The 24,266-nt window shown below is 38.9% G+C and overlaps 1 protein-coding gene across 3 annotated transcripts; it reads left to right on the forward strand.

Moving 5' to 3' along the window:
* Nucleotides 1–176: 176 nt before the first annotated feature.
* On the forward strand, nucleotides 177–23,792 carry LOC131228689 (protein IN CHLOROPLAST ATPASE BIOGENESIS, chloroplastic-like). 3 transcript variants are annotated; one of them, XM_058224532.1, is made up of 12 exons: nucleotides 178–424; nucleotides 3,362–3,445; nucleotides 14,004–14,078; nucleotides 14,210–14,252; nucleotides 14,389–14,446; nucleotides 15,086–15,253; nucleotides 15,342–15,404; nucleotides 15,509–15,600; nucleotides 22,799–22,880; nucleotides 22,968–23,078; nucleotides 23,177–23,320; nucleotides 23,566–23,792. In XM_058224532.1, the coding sequence occupies exons 1-11, from the start codon at nucleotides 289–291 to the stop codon at nucleotides 23,315–23,317; spliced, it is 1,053 nt and encodes a 350-aa protein (XP_058080515.1). In that variant the 5' UTR covers nucleotides 178–288; the 3' UTR covers nucleotides 23,318–23,320; nucleotides 23,566–23,792. The 3 variants fall into 3 exon arrangements, with proteins under 3 accessions (XP_058080516.1, XP_058080515.1, XP_058080514.1); XM_058224531.1 differs by lacking the exon at nucleotides 23,566–23,792 and having other exon boundaries at nucleotides 23,177–23,475; XM_058224533.1 differs by lacking the exons at nucleotides 3,362–3,445; nucleotides 23,566–23,792 and having other exon boundaries at nucleotides 177–424; nucleotides 23,177–23,475.
* The last annotated feature ends 474 nt before the right edge of the window (nucleotides 23,793–24,266 follow it).

Raw genomic sequence — 24,266 nt, forward strand, 5'->3', positions numbered from 1 at the left:
GTGCTCCATTTGAGTTCTGGATCAACCTTATTTTTGATTGCATGTCCTAAAATGAGCTCAATGAGCTCGGATGGACGGGTTGGATTTCTCATAAACATCTCAGTGGGCCCACTCAGAATCCTTGCGCAGGAAATCTGCGTCGTAAGGGTAACACATCTAATCCGCTCCCGTCGAATGATTCCCATGTTCGTCATAGTACCACATGATCGCTCAAAAGATAAACAGAGGTACTACTACAGCTACTGGACTTCCTCGTTGATAGAGAAGAGGAAAAAGAAAAACTGAGAAATGAGGGTGGGAGGGGGATCGTTGAATGGAGGCCCCTGCGCCACCACACTCTCCACTGTTCTTCTTCGACGTACCAAAGTTATTCTTCGGCCCAGATGCTTTTCTCTCTCCGTCACTCCTTCCTCTCTTTCTTTTGGTATCTCTCAACTATCCATTCAACTTCAGATTTTTATTTTCCCTTTGCGTTTTGATTCTCACTCAGTCCACCCAATGCACTGAAACCCACGCTTCTTCCCAAAAATGAGGTTTCCTCTGCTTCTGCTGAATTCCCATTTCCTTCACGGGGAATGATAGGGTGCTTGGCATTGTATCGCTGCTCTAGCGCATGGTTGCTTCTCCTACTGTACATGTGGTATGCAGCTCGAATCCAAACCGCTCAAAGAGTAGGACCCACTGTAGATGGACTATAATTCAAATTTGCATAAGAAGTATGATCCTAACTCACTAACTGGAGGATATCTAAAGGACGGTAATGGCGAAAAGTACTAGATGTACAAATTCTACCAACAGTGTCCATTAATCAGAGGTCAGGATTGCCTATTGAAATCCAATTTCGGGGGTATGGCCAATCGACGGTGGGTCCCCCTTGTTTGGGCGGTTTGGTTTTTAGGTAAATGCCATATGTGTGGCACGGGAAGCCTCCGCACTGAAGTTGTGGTATTGCATGTCACCCTTGTCATTCCCCTTGCTGTGAATTACAGTAGAGATGAGTTATTCAGCATGATGGCCATACTGATGCAAATGGGCATTGTACCAGTGATATGCATGCAACTAGATCCAAACCGTCCAAATTGAGGGCCCCATTGTGGATGAGATATAACCTGAAAGTTACACTAAGCAGTTCACTCTCTGAGGATCCAATCTGGGGCCATCAAACAGATGGTTGAAATGAGAAACAGTCTGCAAGGTGAGTTCAGTAAATCAATGCCCATTCATAGGAGTTAGGCAATTCTGGCTGTTATGGCTGTCAATGGGTAACCGGATCAGCGGCTACCTGAAATATCCAGTCCAGTTTAACACGATCTGGTATTCTGGATCCTCGATTTGAGACCAGTTATTAAATTGGATTGAGTTTGGGTCTACTGATTTGGATCTGATTAAGAGATTTAAAGGGTTAAAAGTCAGTGGTGTTTAGAGGGCAACTGATAGAATAATGCGAGTGGTATCTTGAAGCAGAGGCTGGGGAGATGTGGACTTCCTCGCTAGAGAGGCAGTGGCCCCCACACCAACCAGTTTTGGACACTCGTTGAATTCCACAGTTACCTCACAATGTTTTCCCTTCTTCTGTTTTTTAATCTGCCCACTTCAGTGTCTTGGATCCGACTGACTCTCCTAGTGCTGGACATTGTGGAAGAACTTTGTATTTTTGTCTCCCTCCTTGTTGAACTAGAGGGCTGTCGATCTTTGGCATCACAAGATTTTTTTTTTTCCTAGCCTTCCCTTTGTATTCTTCCTTCAATTGTTTTGTACGTGTCATATCTTCTACTGACAATGAGCTCTTGACATCATCTCATCTAATATTCCAAAATGGAAATTGTTCCACTCTTTGATTATCTCTTTGAGAATCTTGGACTTCAACACAAACCTTCATCCGGCTGAACGAATTCCACCAATCTTTAACACGCGCAAATCCTTCCTCCATCCACATCAGGTTGAAGCGCAACTGGATGGGGCCTGAATGACCCAGATCAGCAAACGTTTGGTGATTGGCTGCCCACCTTAAACAAACCTCCTCCTTTTCCCGCACTTGGGACTGGTTGGCATGTAGCATCCAGGCAGTGTTTTTACTTCATTTGTATATGGTACAAAATAGAACTAGGCATATAACTTGGCTGCCCTCAAATTGCATCCCAGGCTCAATTCCTCAATGCCTTAAATCCGTAGTGACCTAGTTGGTTAATTAGCCTACTTGTGAATATCTTTGCTCCAGTTGTCAACCTTAACGGTGGAGGCTTTGGTCATTTCATTATCATATTGTTCTTGTTAAAGTGATTCATCTCATAGAATGAATGTTTGAATTTTTGATGTTGTGAGCCGATAGTATGGTAGGCTCAAGGATTCAAGTAGTTTATGGTTCTTATTTTGTGAACCTTTTTGGACATGTTATTCAGTTTGCCCTTCACTAAGATATAAGCCTTCAATAATTCAATATGACCGGGTGGATGCTTTATTGCATGGGACATCATACATGTTAATGTTCACAGAAATAATTTGGTGGTTTGTTGAAGGACTAGAACCCACGTTTTGTTCTGAGCATAGCATATCCTGGTTGGTGGGGATGCCCATATCATCTTCCATGATGTGGCTTCTGTGATATTATTTTCTTATGGGCTTATAAGCCTGTCGTTATTTCCTATTGTCTTTGACTAGATTTTCCTCCTCCTCATCTAAGCCTTGTCCCAACTAATTGGGTCCGCTACATGAATCCTTTTCCACCATTCCACTCTCTTGAAATGTCATATTGTCAGGATTTATTTTATTTATTATTTTTTTTAAAGGATGTCATATTATCCAGATTCACTATGAAAGTTATGGCAAAATTTTGATGCTGGCTGCTGACCTGACACAACCCTACTCCTTAATCTGGGCTTGGGACTGGCAATGAGAGAACAAAACTCCCACATGCACTTTCTAGTAGTCTATTACATAGGTTGATTATTATCATGCACTATGAATAGTATATAACATATGTAGATTACATTAAACTAGATTTTCCTACTTATTCATTGGTTGTCTGTTCCTCCTTTTTTTGTTGTAAATTGATAGCTGTTTTTCTTTCTTTCTTCTAATTATACAGAATAATTATTGTTCTAATCTTATAAGGTGAACTTCATTATCATTTTTATTTATTTCTCTCAAGTTGTACTCGTTTCACCTTTGTTCAAGGTTATATTTGGCAAAAGCTATGTTCTGATTTTCTCCTCATAATGTATATCTTGGGAGTTGGGATGAGGACATGTTATTGGAGTTAAATGATGATGAAACCAAATCCCTCTTAAATATAATCGACTTGAGAATGAGGTCAGATTGCGGAGGCTCTCCAAACTCTAACATTTCATGCCATGAAACACAGACCACGTATCATTCATCAAAGATGTAGCTGCAACTCGACCTCCTGAACATCTGCATTATTTATTGAACGTGCTTCGAGCAAGAGGTACAAGTTGCTTGACTTCCCAATCAGATCCATTGTACATTGATGATTCTGCAGAATGCTCTATAGAGAGTGTAGAGTGGTCACTAATTCATTAGTTGAATGTTTCAAGTTGTCATTACATCTTGGTAAATTGCCATTTGTTTCTATGACATGAACTAACTGTGTTTTTTGTTTTTAAGCACTATCTGGAAATGGACATAAATTGGGCCACCATAAATTTCAGAAACTGTCTATTTGTTTTTGTCAGAGAGCTTGAACATTTTTTTTTTCATGCTGATTGCAAGTCAATCAATAAAATTTGTTGCACTGATGTGTCAGATCATTGTTCTGGCTCTTGTTTAAAATCTTCATGAATTAGAACTTGGCTTCTGATTGTTGAATCATAAATGATCTATATAGAAATATGTTGACAATGTGCCTTTACATTTTCTTGTTATTGGATGTGTATTGTTTGCATGGGTTCTTACATGAATGAATTTCGCTGTTAGACAGTACTAGACAGACGTGCATGTGGCTGGTAATTTTACTGTTGCAACTTTAGTGGATGGTTCATGTGTCAGGGGTTTGAGATATTGAACCTGGTTATGTAGCATGCAAGTGTCTTTGAGATCTTTACTAATATACTTCCTTCTTATCAATACTTAAAGCTTGGAATAGTTGGGCCACTTTAACTGGTGGATCCTAGGCCTCATCTTCAAATTTTTTATTTAACCAGCTTGAATTGCACCAATCAATTATCTTCGTGTTCCCTTCTCCAGTCCGCAACCACTTTTAGTGTTCTAAGTATATTGAGGATATCAGCCAATATATTGGTTTCCTAGGTGTGCGATATGAAATTGGGTGGAATACAAATTTTACAAGATACCAATGATAATATTGTTGATATTGGCCAATATAGTGCGGTGTTGAATTTATCACGATATATCGGCACAGCTCCAGTTCTATAAATACATTGTATTGATTGAACTTGTGATATTTTGCAAGTTTCGACTGAAATTGCGTAATTCACTGAAAATTCAGAAAAAAAGACATTCATTTGCCCAAATTTTTTTGGCGATTCTGTTTGTAATAGTATTTTAACAGCTCCACTTGAATTTTTTCGTATCAAACATGAATTTGGTGGAGAAATTGCGATAGGAGAGGGATTTCGGGACAACCCTAAATATAAGAAAAATATGATTTTGTCTAAATTCTTTTCTTTCAATAGATTAACAACAAAACAAGTTGACATCCATGTCTATGCATGACTTTAGTGCATTGAAATGGATTTCATGCAAGAAATTTTGATTTCCAAGGTGAAAAACAGAAGAAATTGGGGAAATCTGATTTTTTTTTTTTTATAATTTTTTTTTATTTTTAAAGTATTGTGCCTCTTTATAGCTTCTATTGTTAGTATTGTACAACATTTCAATGATATGAACTCATTCTAGATATAATTGCATCATTTATGCCCAATAGCTCATAGTTTTGTCCCTTAAACAATAGGATGCTATTATGCAAAGATTATTATTATTATTATTATTATTATTTTTTTGTTTAGTGTTATCATGTGTCTTTTAACATCTCCCGAAGCTTCACTAAAAAGTTCCACAATTTTCCCTCTGATCCTGAAACTTTGTGTTATTTGCAGCGTTTCCTGATATATTCCGTGATATTCACATTGTTGAAGGGATATCATGTGCAGTAATGACATTGAAAAAATTGACCACTTTAACTGATTTTCAAGTTGATTCCTTAAACTAAAATCATTCAATAATGTAAATTTTAATTTTTAGTACTGAAATACATTGACTATGCTTTACATTTGCTTGTTGTTGGAAACTAGTAAATTGCACATGTGTTGCATGAGAGAGCAATTGTAACTTGAGCGAGATAAAAACTCATGTTAACTAGCCCATAACTATAAAAACATGTTTTCTTGGTATGATTTTTCTGCAGTATTTATTTTATTTTACTATTTAAATATACTAGCAACCTAATTTCCTCTTGTGCAAAAAAAATTTAATGAACTATTTTATTTTATCAAGAATAATTTGATATTTTGTAAGTATCTTGTGGTTTTTGGACTATACATTTGGTTTGAAGTTCAAATGGGGCATGTCCTCGAAGAAAGGTCCTTCCTAAATGCTAAGAAGTATTTTAAGTGTGTCTTGAACTTTTGGCACCCCACTGGAAGAAAATAAAATATTATAGACAGTATGATATAAAATTGAAAGGTCATTGCATGTGTAATCACTTGTCTGAACAATAGGATAAAAAGAAAATGATAAATTAGAAATAACAAAACTAAAGAAAGAAATGATCTAATTAGCCTTCTTTTATTTACAAGTCATGGCCTATCACATTTTGGTAATATATAGAATCATAAATGGTTTTTGGTCAATGATGTTGTCTTGTTGATCATGCTCAATTTAAATTGCTAAAAAGCCATGCTCCTTGTACACATTTAGGAACCTCATGAACCACTTTGATTTATGAAGCGATTGGCTTTTTCACACCTTTATTTCAATGTTTATTGTATCGTCAAACGTCAGGGTGCTGGGCTGCAAGACTAAAAGAGCCCTAGTTAAGAAGATGTGTAAGAAGTCCAAGGCAGAGGTTGTTACCTTTAAGGAAACTAAGATGCAAAATATAGATAGAGGTACGGTTGATTCCTTATGGGGGATTAAGAACAAAGGGTGGGATGCTTTAGACGTCCTTGTTGCATGGAATGAAGATATTTGGAAAAAGATGGATTGCTCGAAGGGGTCGTTTTCTTTGTCTATTTTGTCGCAGGAAATTGCTTCTGGGTTTCAGTGCATTCTTACTGTCATGTATGGCCCCCGTTCTAGTGCCCAGAGGGGTTAGTTCTGGTTGGAGTTAGATTGCGTTAGACAGAAATGGAATTCTCTGTGGTGTGTTGGTGGAGACTTTAACGTCACACGCTTTGTGCACAAGAAATCTAATGGGGGCCGAGTCAATAGGAGTATGAAGAAATACTCTGAGTGGGTGGGAAGACATAATATGGTGGATCTACCATTAATAGGTGCCAAGTACACCTGGTCTAATGGCCAACAGAACGTCATCATGTTAAGATTGGACAGATTTTTATTGTCACCTGATTGGATCGAGAAATTCCCTATAATTTGTCAACATGGGATGCCAATAACTATTTCAGATAATCGAACGATTATGCTAATTGGGGTCCAAAACCTTTCAGATTTGAGCTGGCGTGGGTGGGGATAGAAGGGTTTAAAGATCTCATTGCTGAATGGTGTAAATCCTTTGTTGTCGAAGGATATGCTGGGTTTTAGTTACAAAGAAAGTTAAAAATGCTGAAAGAAAGAATCAAAATCTGGAAAAATGAAGTAACCGGGGCTTGTGAGGCTGAATTTGATGAAATGGCTTCCGAAATTAATGAGTTGGATATCCAGGAGGAATTTGGTGATCTTTCAGAGGGAGATAAAGAAAAGAGGGCTTTGTTACTTAGCAAGTACGCTGCTCTGTTACTTAGCAAGTACGCTGCTCGTTCCAAGGAAGAGGAGATGAAGTGGAGGCAATGATTGAGAGCGGTGAGGCTAAAGGAAGGGGACAAAAATACCAAGTTCTTTCATAGCAATCCAAGTGCTTGAGCTAGAAACAACCGCATCACATCTTTAATTGTTGGTGGTGAAAGAACGTCGAAGAAAGAAAAAATTTGCGACGCTGCAATGTCCTTCTATAAAAATCTTCTTTTGTCTAATCAATGGAACAAGCCACCTGTTGATTTTCTTTCTTTCAAAATGATATCGGAGGGAGAGGCCACTGCCCTTGAATCCCAATTTTTAGTCCTGGAGGTGAAGGATGTGATTAACTCGCTATGTGGTGACAAAGCTCCAGGGCCCGATGGTTTCCCAATTGCTTTCTTTCAAATTTTTTGGCACATTCTACATGGGGACATCATGGAATTTATGGTTGAATTCGCCAAGTGTGGCATGCTCTCTGTGGAGTTGGGGGCTTCTTTCTTAGTCCTCATTCCTAAGTTAGGTGCAAGGCAAATGAAAGATTTTCGTCTTATAAGTTTGATAGGGGGGCCTTACAAGAATCTTGCAAAAACTCTAGCTTTACATCTTCGGGGTGTTCTATCTAAAGTTATTGCCGAAAATCAAGGGGCCTTCGTTATGGGAAGACATATCCTGGACACGGCTCTTATAGCTCATGAATGTATTGACTTCAGGTGTAGAGAGAAGAAAAGAGGGTTGGTGTGCAAGCTCGATTGGCGAAAGGCATATGACCACGTGGAATAGGAGTTTTTGGACTATATGCTGGATGGGGAGGGGTGTGGTCAGAAATGGAGGGATTGGATGAGCTCGTGGGTGCAGTCGGCTTCCTTCTCTATTATGGTCAATGGCTCTCCAAAGGGGTTCTTCAAGGCAACTAGGGGGTTAAGGCAAGGTGACCACCTATCTCCTTATTTATTTGTGATAATTGGTGAGGCCCTTAGCAGAATGTTGGCAAAGGGGAGGAGAATGACATAGTTTATGGGTTCAAAGTTTCTAATGATAGCCCGCTGGTCATCCACTTGCAATATGCAGATGAGACGATTTTGTTCTGCAATGCGGATGTTAACTCGGTGGATAACCTTTGGAAAATCATTGTCTGCTTTAAAGCGGTCTCCGGGCTCAATGTTAATGTCGTAAAAACTGAAATGTTGGGGATCCCCGTGTCCACGGAAGAGTTGAATAAGCTTGCAAAAGTGTTCGGTTGTAAGTCAGGCTCCTTCCCTTCCATGAACCTTGGCCTCCCTCTGTGCCTAAGAAAGCCTGTTATTCATCTCTGGGGTAGGGTTATTGAGAGAATTGAATGGAACCAGTTGGAAATGCCGTGATCTTTCTTTGGGAGGAATGCTCTCTCCTTAAATCAATGTTTTCTAATATGCCAGTTTACTATGTCTCTCTTCAAGTGCCTTTCTTCAGTGCTCAAGCGGCTTGAAAAGTTGAGGAGGGATTTTTTTATGGAAGGTATCCCAGGATAAACGGAAATTTCATCTTCTGAAATGGGAGGACATATGCAAACCAAAATCAAAGGGAGGTGCAGGGTTAAAGGAATTGAGCACAATGAACACGACGCTCCTTGGGAAATGGACATGGAAGATTGACAATGAGTCGGGAGGCCTTTGGAAGGAAATCATTGTCAGAAATATGGGGTCTATGAGGGAGGGTGGTTCATCAATCGGTCATCTCTCTACCGTGTCTCTAGCATTTGGAAAGCTATTGCGTCTACAGAGCACCTTGGGAAAAAAGGAATTTCTTTCGCTATTGGAAACGGGGATCGTACCCCTTTCTGGGTAGATAGGTGGTGTGGCGACATGCCACTGCAAGATTTCTTCCCTCAATTATTCAATGTAGCTACGGATCGTTTTGCCTTTGTATCGGATTGCTACTCTTATTGTGGGGACTCTATGGTGAGGTGTCCTCCTTGCCATAGAAGCTTATCCGACGACAAGACTATAGAGTTTACAGGGTTGTTAAATCTCCTTAAGCATGTGGTGCCCTTACCCCTGAGGAAGATTCTCTAAGTTGGAAAGCTCACAGTTCTAGCAAGTTTATCGTCGCTTCTTTCTTTGGTTTGCTCTCCACTTCGACCATCTCCCAAGGCCCCTCGTATCCGTATCTTCATTGGCACTATGGGGCTCCTCCATAGGTTGCGGCGTTCATCTGGCTAGTTGGGAGAAAGAGAATTCTAACAATCAATAATCTTCAACGGAGATCTCTCATCCTTCCGAACATTTATTTGATGTGTATGAAAGATGCGGAAACAATTGAACACTTATTCATTCATTGTGCTTTTGCTCGGAAAGTTTGGGACTTCTTCCTCACCGAATCTCACATTGCTTGGGTTATGCCAGAATCAATCGATGCCCTTCTATGGGCTTGGCATGGAGGAGGAAGCAAATTTAGCAAGTCATTTGGAGGTTAATTATCATGACAACTTTGTGGGCAATCTGGAAAGAGAGGAACGAGCGGTGCTTCGGGAATAGGAGCTCAACAGAGTATGGGGTGATTAGATCAATCATGGATCTTGTTAGGCTATGGGCTCCTTTTGTTAAATCAACCACGACTAACTTCTCATCTTGGGTGGTTTTCTAATTGCTTTGTATTCTTTTCCTGCCTTTGGTAGGTTTTCTAATAAAATAAAATTCTTTGTTATCTCTAAAAAAAAATCACTCCAAATTATGTTAGGAACCTTTATATTCAATAACAATGCCCTAGCAATCTCAAGTAAGTGACGGTTCTTACGTTCAACTACCCTATTTTGTTATGATGTGTGAGCTCATTTCATTTGGTGAATAATGCCATGAGATGAAAGATATGAGTTAAAGCCATGTGATGTATATTCTCTAGCATTATCAGAACGTGGAACACATACCTTAGAATTGAATGGCGTCTGAATTTCCATATGATATTCTTTAAAGTAAAAAACACTTATGATTGATCTTTCATTAAATATGATCATGTCATTCTAGATTAATCATCCACAAGGATAATAAAATACTTGAAAGTAGATAAACTAGTAAGATGAATTGGACTCCAAATATTAGAATGTACTAAATAGAAAAGGTTTATCACTTCTCTTGTTTGCATGTGGAAGGAATGACATCCTGTGGTGCTTGCTCAACTCACAAGCCTCACGCTCTAACTTAGACACATGTGACAGTGACGAAACTAGATTCTTCAAACTACTTTAGGAGGGATGACCAAGTCTGGAATGCTACTGATGTGGATAGATGTTTGTTCGCAATGCCGCTGTGGTTATTCTACCATCGAGATAATAGAGTCCATTCACTTCATGCCCTCAACCAATCATCGTTGTCTTTAGATATGAAATTCACAATATGATGTTGAGTGCAAGAATGTATACTCTTACATAGAGTGATGTGCAAATCACTTTCATTTGACGGTTTGGGTGAAGATTCAGAGTAACAATGATCTTCTAATAGAGCAGGAGAATTGATATAAGACACGCTTGTATGCACTCCATCTCCATGCTTTGAATGTCTGGAGTAAAACTGCAAAGGCAGATCTACACATTGTGTAGGCATCTCCCCCATTAAAGTTGTTGTATCCGTAACAATGAGTAGAGTAATAGAACCCCCTTCAAATTGCAAAGGCTTTCCTCCCTTAAAGAAATATGGGTATGTTGAAAAAAAATGTAAGATCAACTGATAGATACATAACGTTTGCGGAAGACAAGAATATAACATTTGTATCCTCGTTGAGTACGGGAGTACCCCTAAAAAATATGCTTGATGCCTTTTGATTTAAACTTGTCACGGGATGATCAAACTAATGTATGAACCACACACCACCAAATACTTTAAGAGGAACAAAAAGGGCAGAAATACGAGGAAATAAAACAGAAAAGGTATTTTCCATCTAAGATAGACGACGACATTCGATTTATTAGGTTGCATGAAGTTAAGACTGCATTACTTTAAAATATTTTTGGAACCTTCGAATTCAATAACAATGCCCTAGCAACCTCAAGTAAATTTCGATCCTTTCTTTTAGCTACTCCGTTTTGTTGTGGCGTATGTGCACATGAAGTTTGGTGAATAATGCCATAAGATAAAAAATATGGGTAAAAATTGTGAAATACATATTCCCTAGCATTATCTGAACGAAGAATACACACTTTAGTATTGAATTGTGTTTGTACTTCTATATGAAATTCCTTAAAATAAGAAAATGCTTCAATAACAATCTTTCATTAAGTGTAATCATGTCATTCGAGAATAATCATCCACAAAGAAAGGGGTTTGGGCGAGTGGCCAACACCGTGGGTTTGCTCCCTACAGGCGTGGGTTCGACTCCCCTCTCGGCATTACTCGATGCACGTGGTTGCGGGTGATTGCGTGCATCTGCAGGGAATAGTCTCATGTCAAAATGGGGGCGGGGACACCCTGTGTTGTAAAAAAAAAAGAAAATGAAATACTTGAAATCAGATAAAATAGTTATACAAACTGGACCCCAAACATCATATGATACCAAATAGAAAGATTTATCACTTCTTTTGTCGACATGAGGTAGAAAAGACACTTTATGATGCTTGCTTAACTCACAAGCCTCACACTCTAACTTAGGCAAATATGACAATGATGAAACAAGATTCTTTAAACTACTTAAGGAGGGGTGACCAAGCTTGGAATGCCATTGATGAGGAGAGATATCTATTCGCAATGCAACTCCAGTTATTCCACTGTTGAGGTAATATAGTCCATTCACTTCATGTCTTCCACCAGTCATGCTTTCTGTCTTTAGACCCTGAAATTCATAATAGGAAGTGTAAAATGTTACAGAACAATTTAAGGATTTGGTTAGATTACTCTCAGCAAACTCAAAGGAAATTTAGGAATATAAAGCATTGACGATAATGGTAGTGATGGAGCAGGATGGTTAGTACCCAACCCAAACATATGGATCGAAGTACTGTCGTCAATGTCACATGGGTGGATGTAGACTTGACTAACTGAGACAGCGCACTGTGCTTACTAGTTATATGATCGGAAGCTCCACAATCAATAATAAAGGTGACATTTTCAGAAGAAGCAAGACAAATCATACATCACTGAATAAGAGTAATTGTGGAGGATGAAGTACGAGTGGAGCAAATTTTTAGTAGCTTGGCATACTCTTCCTTGGACAAGTGTAACTGTATCACTTGCAGTACTGGATTTAGAAATGGCGAAGATAGGCTTGGAGACATAATCCTCAGTACCCTCATTCAAAGAGCGAACCTGATTTGTCCAAGATAGCTTACCGATAAGATCCCAACACATATCAGTAGCATGGTTATTAAGACCACAATGAGAGCACTGTTGATTACCACGACCGCGATTTTGGCTGCCACCAATATCTATATCACGGCCTCCTCAAATATTTTTACTTTTAAAACAAATGCAATAGCGATCAAATGAAGACGAATTCAGTTAATTTATATTGACTACATGTTGAACACTAGTGAATGCTTCTGTAGCGAATGTGATCTCATTGTCTCCAATAATCTGAGCTCACATAGGCTTGAACTTTGGATGAAGACCAAAGAGCAATTTAACAACACGCAATTCCTCTCTCCGTTGTCTCATGGTCTCATTTGATTGATAGACAATGGTTGGCATGCGTTCAATTTTTCCCACATTCATCTCAATGATGAATAGTATTCCCTGATGTTCTTTTCTCCTTGTTGAAGAGCAAAGATTTTTTGAAGTAACTCATTGATATGAGTTAAATTCTTCTTGCCTGAATATATTTCCCTCCAGTTTTTCCACACTTATTTTGCTGTCTTTAAAAACATTTGCACTAATCTGAGGTTCCGTACTATTTCATAACAATGCTCTAATCTTAGCATCTTCTGTTACCCAATCTTCTTATTTTGTTGAACTTTCTTCAGTTTTGGGGGAAAAATATTTTAATTTTCTTTTACTCATAAGAATTACCTCTACAGATGTGGCCCGTTGTAAGTAATTTGCTTCGTTAAATTTGGTCGATGTAATATGAAGATTCATTGTCTTGGAGACAAAAGATAGTCTTGGTTTCATTCTTGACATCCCTAGTTGAAGGAGAAATCAAACGTACAAGGGAAGAACGTTTAACTTACCCAACATATACTCCAAGACAATGTATATCAACGAGCATGATTGATAGCATTGCTTGCTTCAAAATCTCCACATGTATATTTGATCTTTAATCCTAGTCATAAACAACTTCCAAATGTATCTTAGTCTTCAAATATGACTATAGATCTGACCACAGGCGCATGATGGCCCAATGTGACCCGTCACAATGGTTGTATATGAAAGTGGGCCTCATACACATTCGCAGGAGACTATTACACATCCCACTATATGGTGGTTGTACAAAGATGAAAATAATGTGTAGATCAGCCCCCAAACAATTTAAAATCCACCTTGAAGAAGTAAAAGAAGAAGAAAGAGAAGAAACGTGGAAGAGGAAAGAAGAAACAATGCTCCAGATCAATTGTGCCCTGATACCGTGTTCAAGATGTGATTGTGAGAGAGAGAGGAGGAAGATGAGAGAGAGTGGAGAAAGAGAGTGGACAGTGATAGCCTCTCACGCCCTCGCCTTGTTCTTTTATTATCAGGGCTTTCTTCATTAAAAGCAAAAATGCAAAATTGCCCTTCTACACTGAGTTATTGCATTACATCGGACCATGGGCCTAAACCTCAACCCATTACATATTTAAGCCTGGAAAACATAGCAAACCACATGAGAGACCAAGGTGGCCCACTGGACCACTCATGACATGTGGGACCGCATATGTGATAGATATGAACCATCAATAGTTAATAAATCTTTCCGTCTCTCTAAAAAAAGGGTGATATTGTAAAAAGGTGACATTTGCCTAGTGACTTACAGATACATGCCAAGTGAATTTGTTGTTGTTTTACGTATATAATGGCTGCATCTATCTCTGATATCAGACAGCTTTTGTGTCATGATGTAGATGTATTCAGAAGAAAAGCTTTAGCTTCGTGCTATCATTTTAACACAGTTCTCATGCATCATTTGGCTTGTAACAGGTGAAACCATTGTCTCTCCTGGTGCCCGGAAAGGGTTGATGCCCCTCACCATTCCTCTATCAGAAAGCCAGTCAGGTTTAAGAAAAAAACATGTTCCATTTAGATAATGAGTTACTCAGTCTAATTATTTTAAAGTTGATACATTTTGTTTTTACAATGTTGGATCTGCTTTTCATTATTGAACTTTTATCTTTCCTTGGTAGCAGGTTCTATGACCGCATTGCTGAGATGGCCAACATCTCCACCGAAGTACGATATTCGAACATTTGGCTACTGTCTTTTTTTCCCCCTCCTCTCCTCTTCATTTCCTTTCATGTGTAGTCAAGCAATATCTTTGATCAAAATTCGTTTACATCATTCTCTCATAGTTGGCTGCTCTACACAGGATGGAGATGCCAGTTGTGGAAGTTCGGAAGTATGGTGTTTGGCTTTTGGCGAAGAGTGTAAGGCACATTCAACTGAAGTAAATGCTTGTGGTTATGTAGAAATGGACACCTAACCTGCATTCCGAAAGTGTCTAGCATCTTTTAGAGAGGAATTATATAATCTACAACACGATAATATGCATCATGTCCTTGGGTATTCCGATTATATGCAGAAGTGGACACCTAACCTGCATTCCGAAAGTGTCTATCATCTTTTAGAGGGGAGTTATATAATCTATGACACGATAATATGCATCATGTCCTTGGGTATTCAGTTCGTACCTTCCCCCCCCCCCCACACACACACACACATCCAAGGTGGAAAAATCTCAACAACAAATCTTGGGCCCTTTTCAATTGAATGTGGACCGTTGTGATATTTCTCTTCTTGGCTGTACATTTGCAGGCCATGAATTGAAAGGGGATTTTGTTCCATTGTCCATCCACAGTGGAGCCAGACAGACCAAACTGAACCATGGGCCCCACTTGTAGAGACTGAAAACCCAAAATGCATCGTGCATATCCTTAGGTTGAGGAACCTATAATTCCTCTCTTTCAGAAATTTCGGCTATACTTCCATGTAAGACATCTGACCCTTCGTCACTTAGAAAATGGACAAATGAGCATTGAACATTCATGGTTCTCTAAATACTGTAGGTTGATCAATACATTCATAGAGTCCTGGTTGAAGAAGATGCGAACAACTCTCAGGAAAGTAATGACAAGCTATTTGATGCTTCGTCCATTGCTGGTGAGAAACTTTACAGAAGGGGTGACTATGCAGAATCTAAGATTGCAAATCTTGATGTCTATCTTTCAAAAAAGGTATAAAATAAATTAGCAGCTGTGGGTTTCTAATTGCATCCCAGAACAATCCTACTAGATTTTTTTACAGCTCATTGATTCCTTGCAGGTTGGTTTTTTTCCGGATGTTTTAGAGCGTAAAGTGGTGGAACATTTGGAGAAAGGAGACCATGTGAGGCTGTCACCAGATTTAACAATTTGCTTATTATGAGTATTCTAGCAATGCAGGTTTATTGAGGTTACTCTTGTTTAATATATTTCCTTTTTGGGTGGAAGGTTTCTGCATTGGTGACTGGAGAGTTCTATGCGAAGGGGCACTTTCCAGGATTTGGACGGCCTTTTGTGTTTAATGCAGAGGTTTTGCTGAAGTTCGTAGTAGTCTTTTTTGACTACTTAAGAAGGGTGCTTTTGGGTTAAATAGTTATATGGTCCTCACCAGAGGATATATTTATCAAGTGTGCACCCAGACGTACTCCGTACAAATGAGGCCCATGGACCATTGATTTGGTGGTCCTCACGGTGTATAGACCACCACCACCACCCCTACCACCTTTGTTTTTTTTTGAAAGATGATTTGGGGTCTGCTTTATGGATGCTATTTTTCTAATCATATTAAAAATAGGAATTTTCATGATAGACCATCATCACCACCACCATCCCTATGATCATCTTAGCTTTCTCTTAGATGGAAAAAGATTTAAGATTGGCTGCCCACCAGATATCAACATTCCTATTTTATTCCAGATGCTTGGAAACTAGCCTTGGAGAGGCTTGCATGGACAACACTAGGATGCCAACTTGGTCCCACTCTTCATTTTCACAAAATAATCAGAGCAAATAAAAATAAAAATAAAAATCAAACAAACTATATCATATTATCATAATAGAAGGTATTCTCATTATAGACTATGCCCAACAATTTGTTGATCGGGTGCCTTCAATATGGTGTTGAAACAGGGTTTTCGATTTGATCGACAGCTTAATCGATTCGATTGAGAAAATCCGAAAAATACAAGTTTACTCTCTGGATACTTTCTATTCGATCGACAGTGGGTGTCAATTCAATCGATGGGTCATCAATTGGAGAGAATTCGATCAATAGTTCAATTGACGGTTCGCGCAATTTCCGTGTTAAGTGCGCGGTTTTGTTTCTAATTCTGTACAAAGGGTTATATAAATCGTGTTAATACGAGATAAGGGTTAATGTGATAGCGAAAAACGTGAGAGCTTATGAGCCAAGGGTTTCAAGAGGGAGAAAGCTAGGTTTTTCACATCTATAAGTTGTTCCATCTCTTGTAACTTTTTGTTCATAGTGGATTGTTTGTTGCTTGGTGTCGTGGTTTTTTCTCGGAAGAGTTTTTCCATGTAAAATTCATGTGTTCTCTGTGATTGCTTGAATTTTCTTTCCCTATTGCATTGTGTGATTCCATCTAAGGTTGCTTCCGCACTAGACAAGTCGTATTAGGGCTTGTTGCATCACCAACAAGTGGTATTAGATCGAACGTTGGGTTTTTAGATATAATTTGAGACATGGCCTTAAGCGGATCGAATGTGAAGTTTGAGACACATAAATTCATTGGTAAAAACAATTTTGAATTATAGAAGTTGAAGATGAAAGCCTTCATAATTTAACAAGGGTTGCAACAAGCACTCCTTGGTAAAGCGAAACGTCCTAAATCGATGAAGGAAGATGATTTGGATGAACTTGATTAGAGGGCAATTAACGCAATTCAATTGTGCTTGGCTGATGAAGTCCTTTATTATGTCATCAATGAGACGACTATCGCGGGCCTATGGGCGAAGATGGAGAGCATTTACATGACGAAGTCGCTCTCTAATCGTCTATATCTTAAGAGAGTTGTACAATCTAAATATGGTGGAAGGGTTGGATCTCTTTAAGCACATCAATGTCTTCAACAAACTGATTTGCAAACTGACAAGTATGGTGGTGAAGATCAATGAAGAAGACAACTCTAATTTTGTTGACATCTTTTCCGGATTCCTACGAGTATCTAGTGGATACTTTGTGCCATGGTAGGGATACCTTGAATCTTGATTCCGTTATCTCATCCCTTCAGTCGAAGTAGTTGAGAATGAATAACGGTGGGGAACTATGTGTGCATTGGTTGCTCGGGGAAGATCGTCTGAGTGAGAGAAGGGGAAGTCGTGATCGAGGTCCAAGTCGAAAAGCAAAGGAAAGTTGAAGTGTTGGAATTATGGCAGGATGAGACATATGAAGGATTGTACAAATCCCAAAACCCAGAAGGATGAGAAATCAGATGATTCACCGAAGGAGGCCAATTCAATAGAATCCAGCGAAGGCATGAGTGGTTTGACGTTTGTTAAGTGGATTTTGGATATAGGGGCATCGTACCACATGTGTCATCATCGGAGTTGGTTTACCCATACAACGAGTGTGTTAATGGCTTGGTTCTTATGAGAAACGACTATGCTTGTAAGATGATAGGAATTTGTTCGGTTCACATCAGAATGTATGATGGGGTTGAGCGTACCTTGACCGATGTGGGGCACGCTCTGGATTTGAAGAAGAATCTGATATCTCTGGGAGCTCTCGAGGCACTCAGATGCAAATTCACTGGTTACGAAGGTATTCTGAAAGTTTCTAAAGGGGCATTCACCGTTATAAAGGCACTGAAGAGTGGAAACCTTTACAAGTTGATCAAAGAGCATTGTATTAGGTCGAGTTGCAATGTCTGTAGCGGAAACTACACCTGCACGTGTGTGGCATGCATGCCTAGGCCACATGAGCGAGCGTGGTATGAAGGTACTTAATTGTGGTTTGATTCTTAGTTTTTGAAATTTTGATTTTGATATATATGAGCATTTGCATATACGGATAACAATCAAGGTTGAACTTTAAAAACGGGAAACATGTTAGTAAATGACAACTTGATTATGTGCAGTCGGATGTGTGGGGTCCGTCGCCCATTGTTTTTGGAGGGTCGTCATGTTTTGTCATATTCATTGACAACTTCTTTAGAAAGGTGTTGGTTTATTTTATGAAACATAAATCCGATTTTTCGTTACTTTCAAGGCATGGAAGGCAATGGTCGAAAAGCAGATAGGGCGAAAGTTGAAAATTCCGAGGACAGACAACGACCGAGAGTTTACTTCTAAGGAATTTAATTAGTATTGCAAGAATGAGAGGATCATGAGGCATAACATAGTGAGTTATACACCAGAGCAGAATGGTGTGGCTGAATTTATGAATTAAACTCTTTTAGAAAGAGCCCGAAGTATGTGAAGTAATGTTGGGTTGGGCAATGAGTTATGGGCTGAGGCCGTAAACACGACTTGCTATTTAGTGAACTGATTTCTGTCTACGCCGATTGATTGCAAAATCTCAGAGGAAGTACGGAGTGGTCAGGAAGTTGACTACTAAGGGCTAGCAATATTTGGTTGTGATACTTAGTCTCATATACTGTTAGCTGAGAGAGAGAAACTAAACCAAATGGCTAAAAAATGTACTTTTGTCAGCTATGGTGATGGCGTGAAAGGATACAGACTATATGACCGGATTTCACGCAAGATCATATTTAGCAGGGATGTCAAGTTCGATGAGGGTTCCTTGTTTCGGAAGGATGAGTACAAGGAAATAGAAAAATCAACAATTGGCTTTGAAACATATAAAGTTGAAACACTTGAAGAAGCCGAGCTGCAGGATGAGGAACATAAAGAGGTGGAGCCACCACATGTCCGGAGAAATCCACCAAGAGATCGTAGGGTACCTTTGAGATACAGAAATGATTCAAATATTGTGTTTGCCTTCATTATGGATGATGTGAATTCATCTACCTTCTGAGAAGCATTAGATGATACAAATGCTAAGAAGTGGATGACGGTGATGCATGATGAGATGGATTCTCTGTACAAGAACGAAACAAGGAAGCTGGTGGAGCTACTCGTTGGAAGGAAAGCGATCGAGTGCAAGTGGATTTTCTACAAGAAACTGGATAGGTAAGAGGCGAGACTGGTTGCGAAGGGCTATGCTCAGAAAGAAGGTGTCGACTTCGGTGAGATATTCATGCCTGTGGTTAAGCAAGTATCTATTAGATTCGTATTGATGTTGGTTGCCAAATACAATATGGAATTGAAGTAGTTGGATGCGAAGACTTCTTTTCTACATGAGGAACTAGAAGAGCATATCTACATTAAGCAACCTGAAGGGTTCGAGGTGTAGGAAGCAGAGAATAAGGTTTGCAGGTTAAAAAGGTCGTTGTACGACTTGGAACAGTTGCCTAGGCAGTGGTACAAAAAGTTTAATTATTTCTTATTGAGCCAACGATTTATCAAAAGTGAGTTCGATCATTGTGTCCACTTCAGATCACCGAGTAATGGGGAATTCGTTATTCTGCTTATCGTTGACCATAACATGTCTAAAATCCCCAGCCATAGCATGTCTAAAATCAACATATTGAAGCCTCAGTTATCCAATACATTTAAGATGAATGATCTGATGGCTGCATAAAGGATTCTCAGCATCGACTTACATAGAGACAGGGAAAGAAGCAAGCTATGGTTGTTTCAGGAAGAATATCTTGAGAAAGTCTTGGTCAAGTTCGGACTTGAACATGCTAAACCGGTTAACACACCCCATGCTGCTCACTTTCGTCTTTCTTCGGAACAATGTTCTTCGTCAGATGAAGAAAAGCGGTATATATCTCGTATGCGTTACTTGAGCTTAGTTGACAGTCTTATGTACGCCACGGTATGTACTAGACCGGATATTTCACTTGCAGTGGGTGTTGTGAGCAGATACATATCAAGCCTTGGCAAGCAACACTGGGGGCAGTGAAATGACTACTTTGTTACATATGAGGTATGATTGACTACGTCTTGACATTTAGAAAATTTGAGAGACTAGTAGGCCGTGGATTCGGATTATGTTGGTAATGTGCAGAATAGAAGGTCGACTTCTGATTACTTGTTTGTGGAGTGATCAGTTGGATGTCGAAGTTTCAGTCTACGGTTGCACTTTCCACAAATGAAGCGAAATAGATGGTAGTGACGGAAGCATTCAAGGAAGCTGTTTGGTTGAAAGGAATGATGAATGAGTTGGGGCTTCAGTAGGAAGCCGTGCCTATGCATTGTGACAGTGAAAGCACGATCAATTTGGCGAAGAACTCTGTGTATCATTCCTGGATTAAACACATTGATGTTCATCATCATTTTATCCGGCAGATGCTTGAGGAAGGCGGTGTTACTCTTGATAAGATTCACACCAGTGAAAATCCGACGAACATGCTTACAAAGGTGGTTCATGCAAAGTTCAGGTTTTGCTCGACTTCTCTGGTCTTGGCAAAGGACGAATGAAGATGGAGTGTACAAAAGAAGTGACGATGATGGTTCCACCATGAAGAAGTTTAGAGATGGTGATAACAGCTTGTAACAACGGAGATGTAAGACTGATGCCACGGTGGAGATTTTTGATTAGGGTGCCTTCAATTTGGTGTTGAAACAGGGTTTTCGATTCGATCGACAGCTTGGTCGATTCGATTGAGAAAATCCAAAAAATACAAGTTTACTCTCTAGACACTTTTGGACACTTTTGATTTGATTGACAGTGGGTGTCAATTTGATCAATGAGTCATTAATTGGAGTCGATTTGATCGACGGTTCAATTGGCAGTTTGCACAATTTCCGCGTAAGTGTGCGGTTTTGTTTTTTATTCTGTATGGGGGTTATATAAACCGTGTTAATTCGTGATTAGGGTTAATGTGAGAGAGAAAAACATGAGAGCTTGTGAGCCAAGGGTTTTGAGAGGGAGAAAGCTAGGGTTTTCACATCTGTAAGTTGTTCCATCTTTTGTAACTTTCTATTCATAGTGGATTGCTTGTGGCTTGGTGTCATGGTTTTTTCCTGGACGGATTGTCCCACATAAAATTCGTGTGTTCTCTGTGATTGCTTGAATTTTCTTTTCCTCTTGTATTGTGTGATTTCGTCTGAGGTTGCTTCCACACCTAACAAGTTGTGTTAGGGCTTGTTGTGTCCCCAACACAATTTCTCCAATGGGATATTCGTAATATCTAACTCATGCTAGTTGAGTATTCAATATGGCCAGCCTTTGGAGTAACAGTCAAATTTTTTAAAGAAAAAATGTGAACAAATATTAGAAAAATGAGTGGATTCCAAATATGTATTCTTTTCTAGTTTATTCATGTTTATGATGGTGTAATGGGCAATTCTTTGGTAAGAATACTATTTCAGGCTTCTTGATGATATTAGTAACCTGAGGCCTAGACTAACTTCAAAACTCCTATATTTATTATTTTAAATATCTAACATCAATAATACAAAATAAACTTGGGGAAAAACTAAAAATTAAACTCTGATGAATAGTATTGGGCCGATTTGGGTACACTTGGATGCCCCCCAAAAAGGCTCGTTATGCGATCTATGGAACTCATTCCATTAATGCATATCCTAATCATTTGATACCATTTTCCTTAAGAAATTTGATGAAAAATTAAAATTAAATTCTGATGAATAGTGTCGGGCCGATTTAGGACCACTCGAATGCCCCAAAAATGGGCTGAAATTCGTGCATTCTGTGGGATTCATCCCACTAATGCATATCCTCAAGCACTTGACTTGAAATCACAAAAATATCGAAACAATAGAAAAAGAGACGAAAAACACCGATTTAGTGCATGCATGTGTATATTTAAACTACATACATGTATTCAAACAATCTACACTCTAAAAATTTAACTATATATATATATATATATATAATTGCTAGAAATTATATAAAAACTAGCAAATATACAAAAAAAACTATGAATATGACCAAATCGGACACAAATCTAGCAAGATTTGGTTTATTTGGTAATATAATGTTGAATCAATAAATTTGAAGCAAGTAAAAAAGATTTTTTTACACTTTTTTTTTTTTCAATTTTCCCTAATTAGGCATCGGATCTTTGATCCTTTGAAAACAACTTGTATCTTGTGTTTTAATCTTCAAGGATTGCAAAAATCTATTAAAATATGGGTTAAAAATAGTTCTAGAAAGAAAAATGTCAAAAAGTGGAGGAGAAATGGGGAATTTTTTTTAAAAAAAAAAAAAAACCCAAAAGGGACTTATACATGTGTGATGGCCTCGTCGTAATGGATTGTTATGGGACCATTATGGTCTGAATTTTTTGGAATGGGCCGTTATGACGCCATAACACATAAGGACATGAGACATGTCCATCCATAGCCGTTTTTTGATACCTTGCACATTAGTCGCCTGGAAATGGATGATAGAGAGGAAATAGACCTAAAAAAATTTTAAATTCAGGGAAGAAAATGCCATATACTGGATTGATAGGATGTTCCAATCTGGGAGAGTTTTGTGGCTCAGTCCATCCACAACAGTTCCCATCAGATCAATGGTCTGGATCACCTAATCATGGGTCCTAGTTGTACTTGTAGAGACCCGTGGCCCTAGAATAACATACGCATTCTCAGGCTGAGGATCATATAATTCCACTTTTACTTATTTGAAAGAATGGGGCACTATCATCATTTGCTCAAAGAATTTTGGATCTGTCCTTCTAGGGTTGGGCGTAAGCTAGAATCGAAAGATGCTGCCAGGGCGGCACTGAAATCACCATGGTGGACATTGGGTTGTAGATACCAGGTAAGGTCTTATTAGCGATGTTAGTGTATTTTTCTTTGTATTGTGTAATTGATATACAAGAAACATTGTTTCTCTACTCTTTTTCAGGAAGCTGCTGAGATTGCAGAGTGGGAAGATGAGCAAATCGAGTACATAAAGGAGAAGGTCTCAGAAGAGGGTAGGCGTGAAGATTTAAAGAAAGGGAAGGAGCCTGGTCAGGTACCCAATAATTGATTTCCCTTTTAGATTGAATGGTGGTTTCCCTAAGTCGAATATAGAATGAAATGAATGAGGTGACAACTGTTTGAAATGCATAGGTGGCCTTGGACCAAGCTGCATTTTTGTTGGACTTGGCATCGGTTGAAGGTACTTGGGATGAGATTGTGGAGCAAATTGCAGAATGTTACAAGGAGGCTGGACTTGAAGATATAGCCAGATTTGTTCTGTATAGCAACTAACTGGTGAGGTTCCACCTTTTCTGTTATCTATCTATTTATTTATTTGTGGCTGCAACTGGACCATTTAACCTCCACGTAGCAACAATGGGGACATGGATAATTTTTTGGGCATTCATGAAATTGGGAAATATATAAAGTTTGCTAATTTGGCTGCCGTATTTTCAAATTTGGTGGGTTGTTATTGGTACAGAGAATTGAGATTATTTTGTTAGTCATTTTACATTGTTTGATCCATTGCATATGTACAGGCATGACAATGCAGATTGTGGAAATGTGTAGCTCCCATTGTGGATGGAACGTAGCCCAAATTTCAACATTGTTTGTCCTAAAATCCGGTTTTTTAGCCATCAAATGGACAGTTAAGAATTGGTAGGTTGTAATTGAATTCATAGTTCGTCGTTTAATACTTCTTCAAAACTCTTCAGTTCACATGCGAAGGCTTATTTAGTTTGCCTTTTCAAATTTCTCCACTCTTTGTTAGAACCTGTTCCTTTGGACCAGTCGCTGTTTTACTTTTAATCATCTATTTGATATCCATCAATTGGATGGTGGGAATGCTTGATCAGTGTGAGGCCTGCACTATTCACTATGTGCCCCACAGTTTGGATGGTTTGGATAGTCACACGCGTACAGCTTATGAGGATGAGTTGCCACATTTTGACTATTTTAAAATGGTGGTAAAATATCAGAGTACTTGGAAGTAAGTATTCAGTTCTGGAGGTTTGCTAAGCTAAAGCCTACATAGCTTTACAACAGCACCAATCTACATGCCATCCGATGTGCCAACATGGCATATGTGTGAGATCCAAGCAGTCCATTTGGTGGATCATACCATGTAGATGTTGTTGCCAAAAGTCAGGCTAGTCCACTCATCAAACTGGTCACCATGGAATTGTGGCTGTTCATTGGGTAGGCTTGACTGTGAATTACCCATAGCTCAAGAAATACA

Source organism: Magnolia sinica, chromosome 16, assembly GCF_029962835.1.
Source record: "Magnolia sinica isolate HGM2019 chromosome 16, MsV1, whole genome shotgun sequence".
NCBI lineage: Eukaryota > Viridiplantae > Streptophyta > Magnoliopsida > Magnoliales > Magnoliaceae > Magnolia > Magnolia sinica.

What these genes read in the sequence shown, in the direction of transcription:
- LOC131228689 (XM_058224532.1), top strand. Translation starts at nt 289, where the DNA reads ATGAGGGTGGGAGGGGGATCGTTGAATGGAGGCCCCTGCGCCACCACA. An exon ending in TCTATCAGAAAGCCAGTCAG is followed by an intron (nt 14,079 to 14,209) that starts GTTTAAGAAAAA and finishes CCTTGGTAGCAG; the next exon opens with GTTCTATGACCGCATTGCTG. An exon ending in ATTTGGAGAAAGGAGACCAT is followed by an intron (nt 15,405 to 15,508) that starts GTGAGGCTGTCA and finishes TTTGGGTGGAAG; the next exon opens with GTTTCTGCATTGGTGACTGG.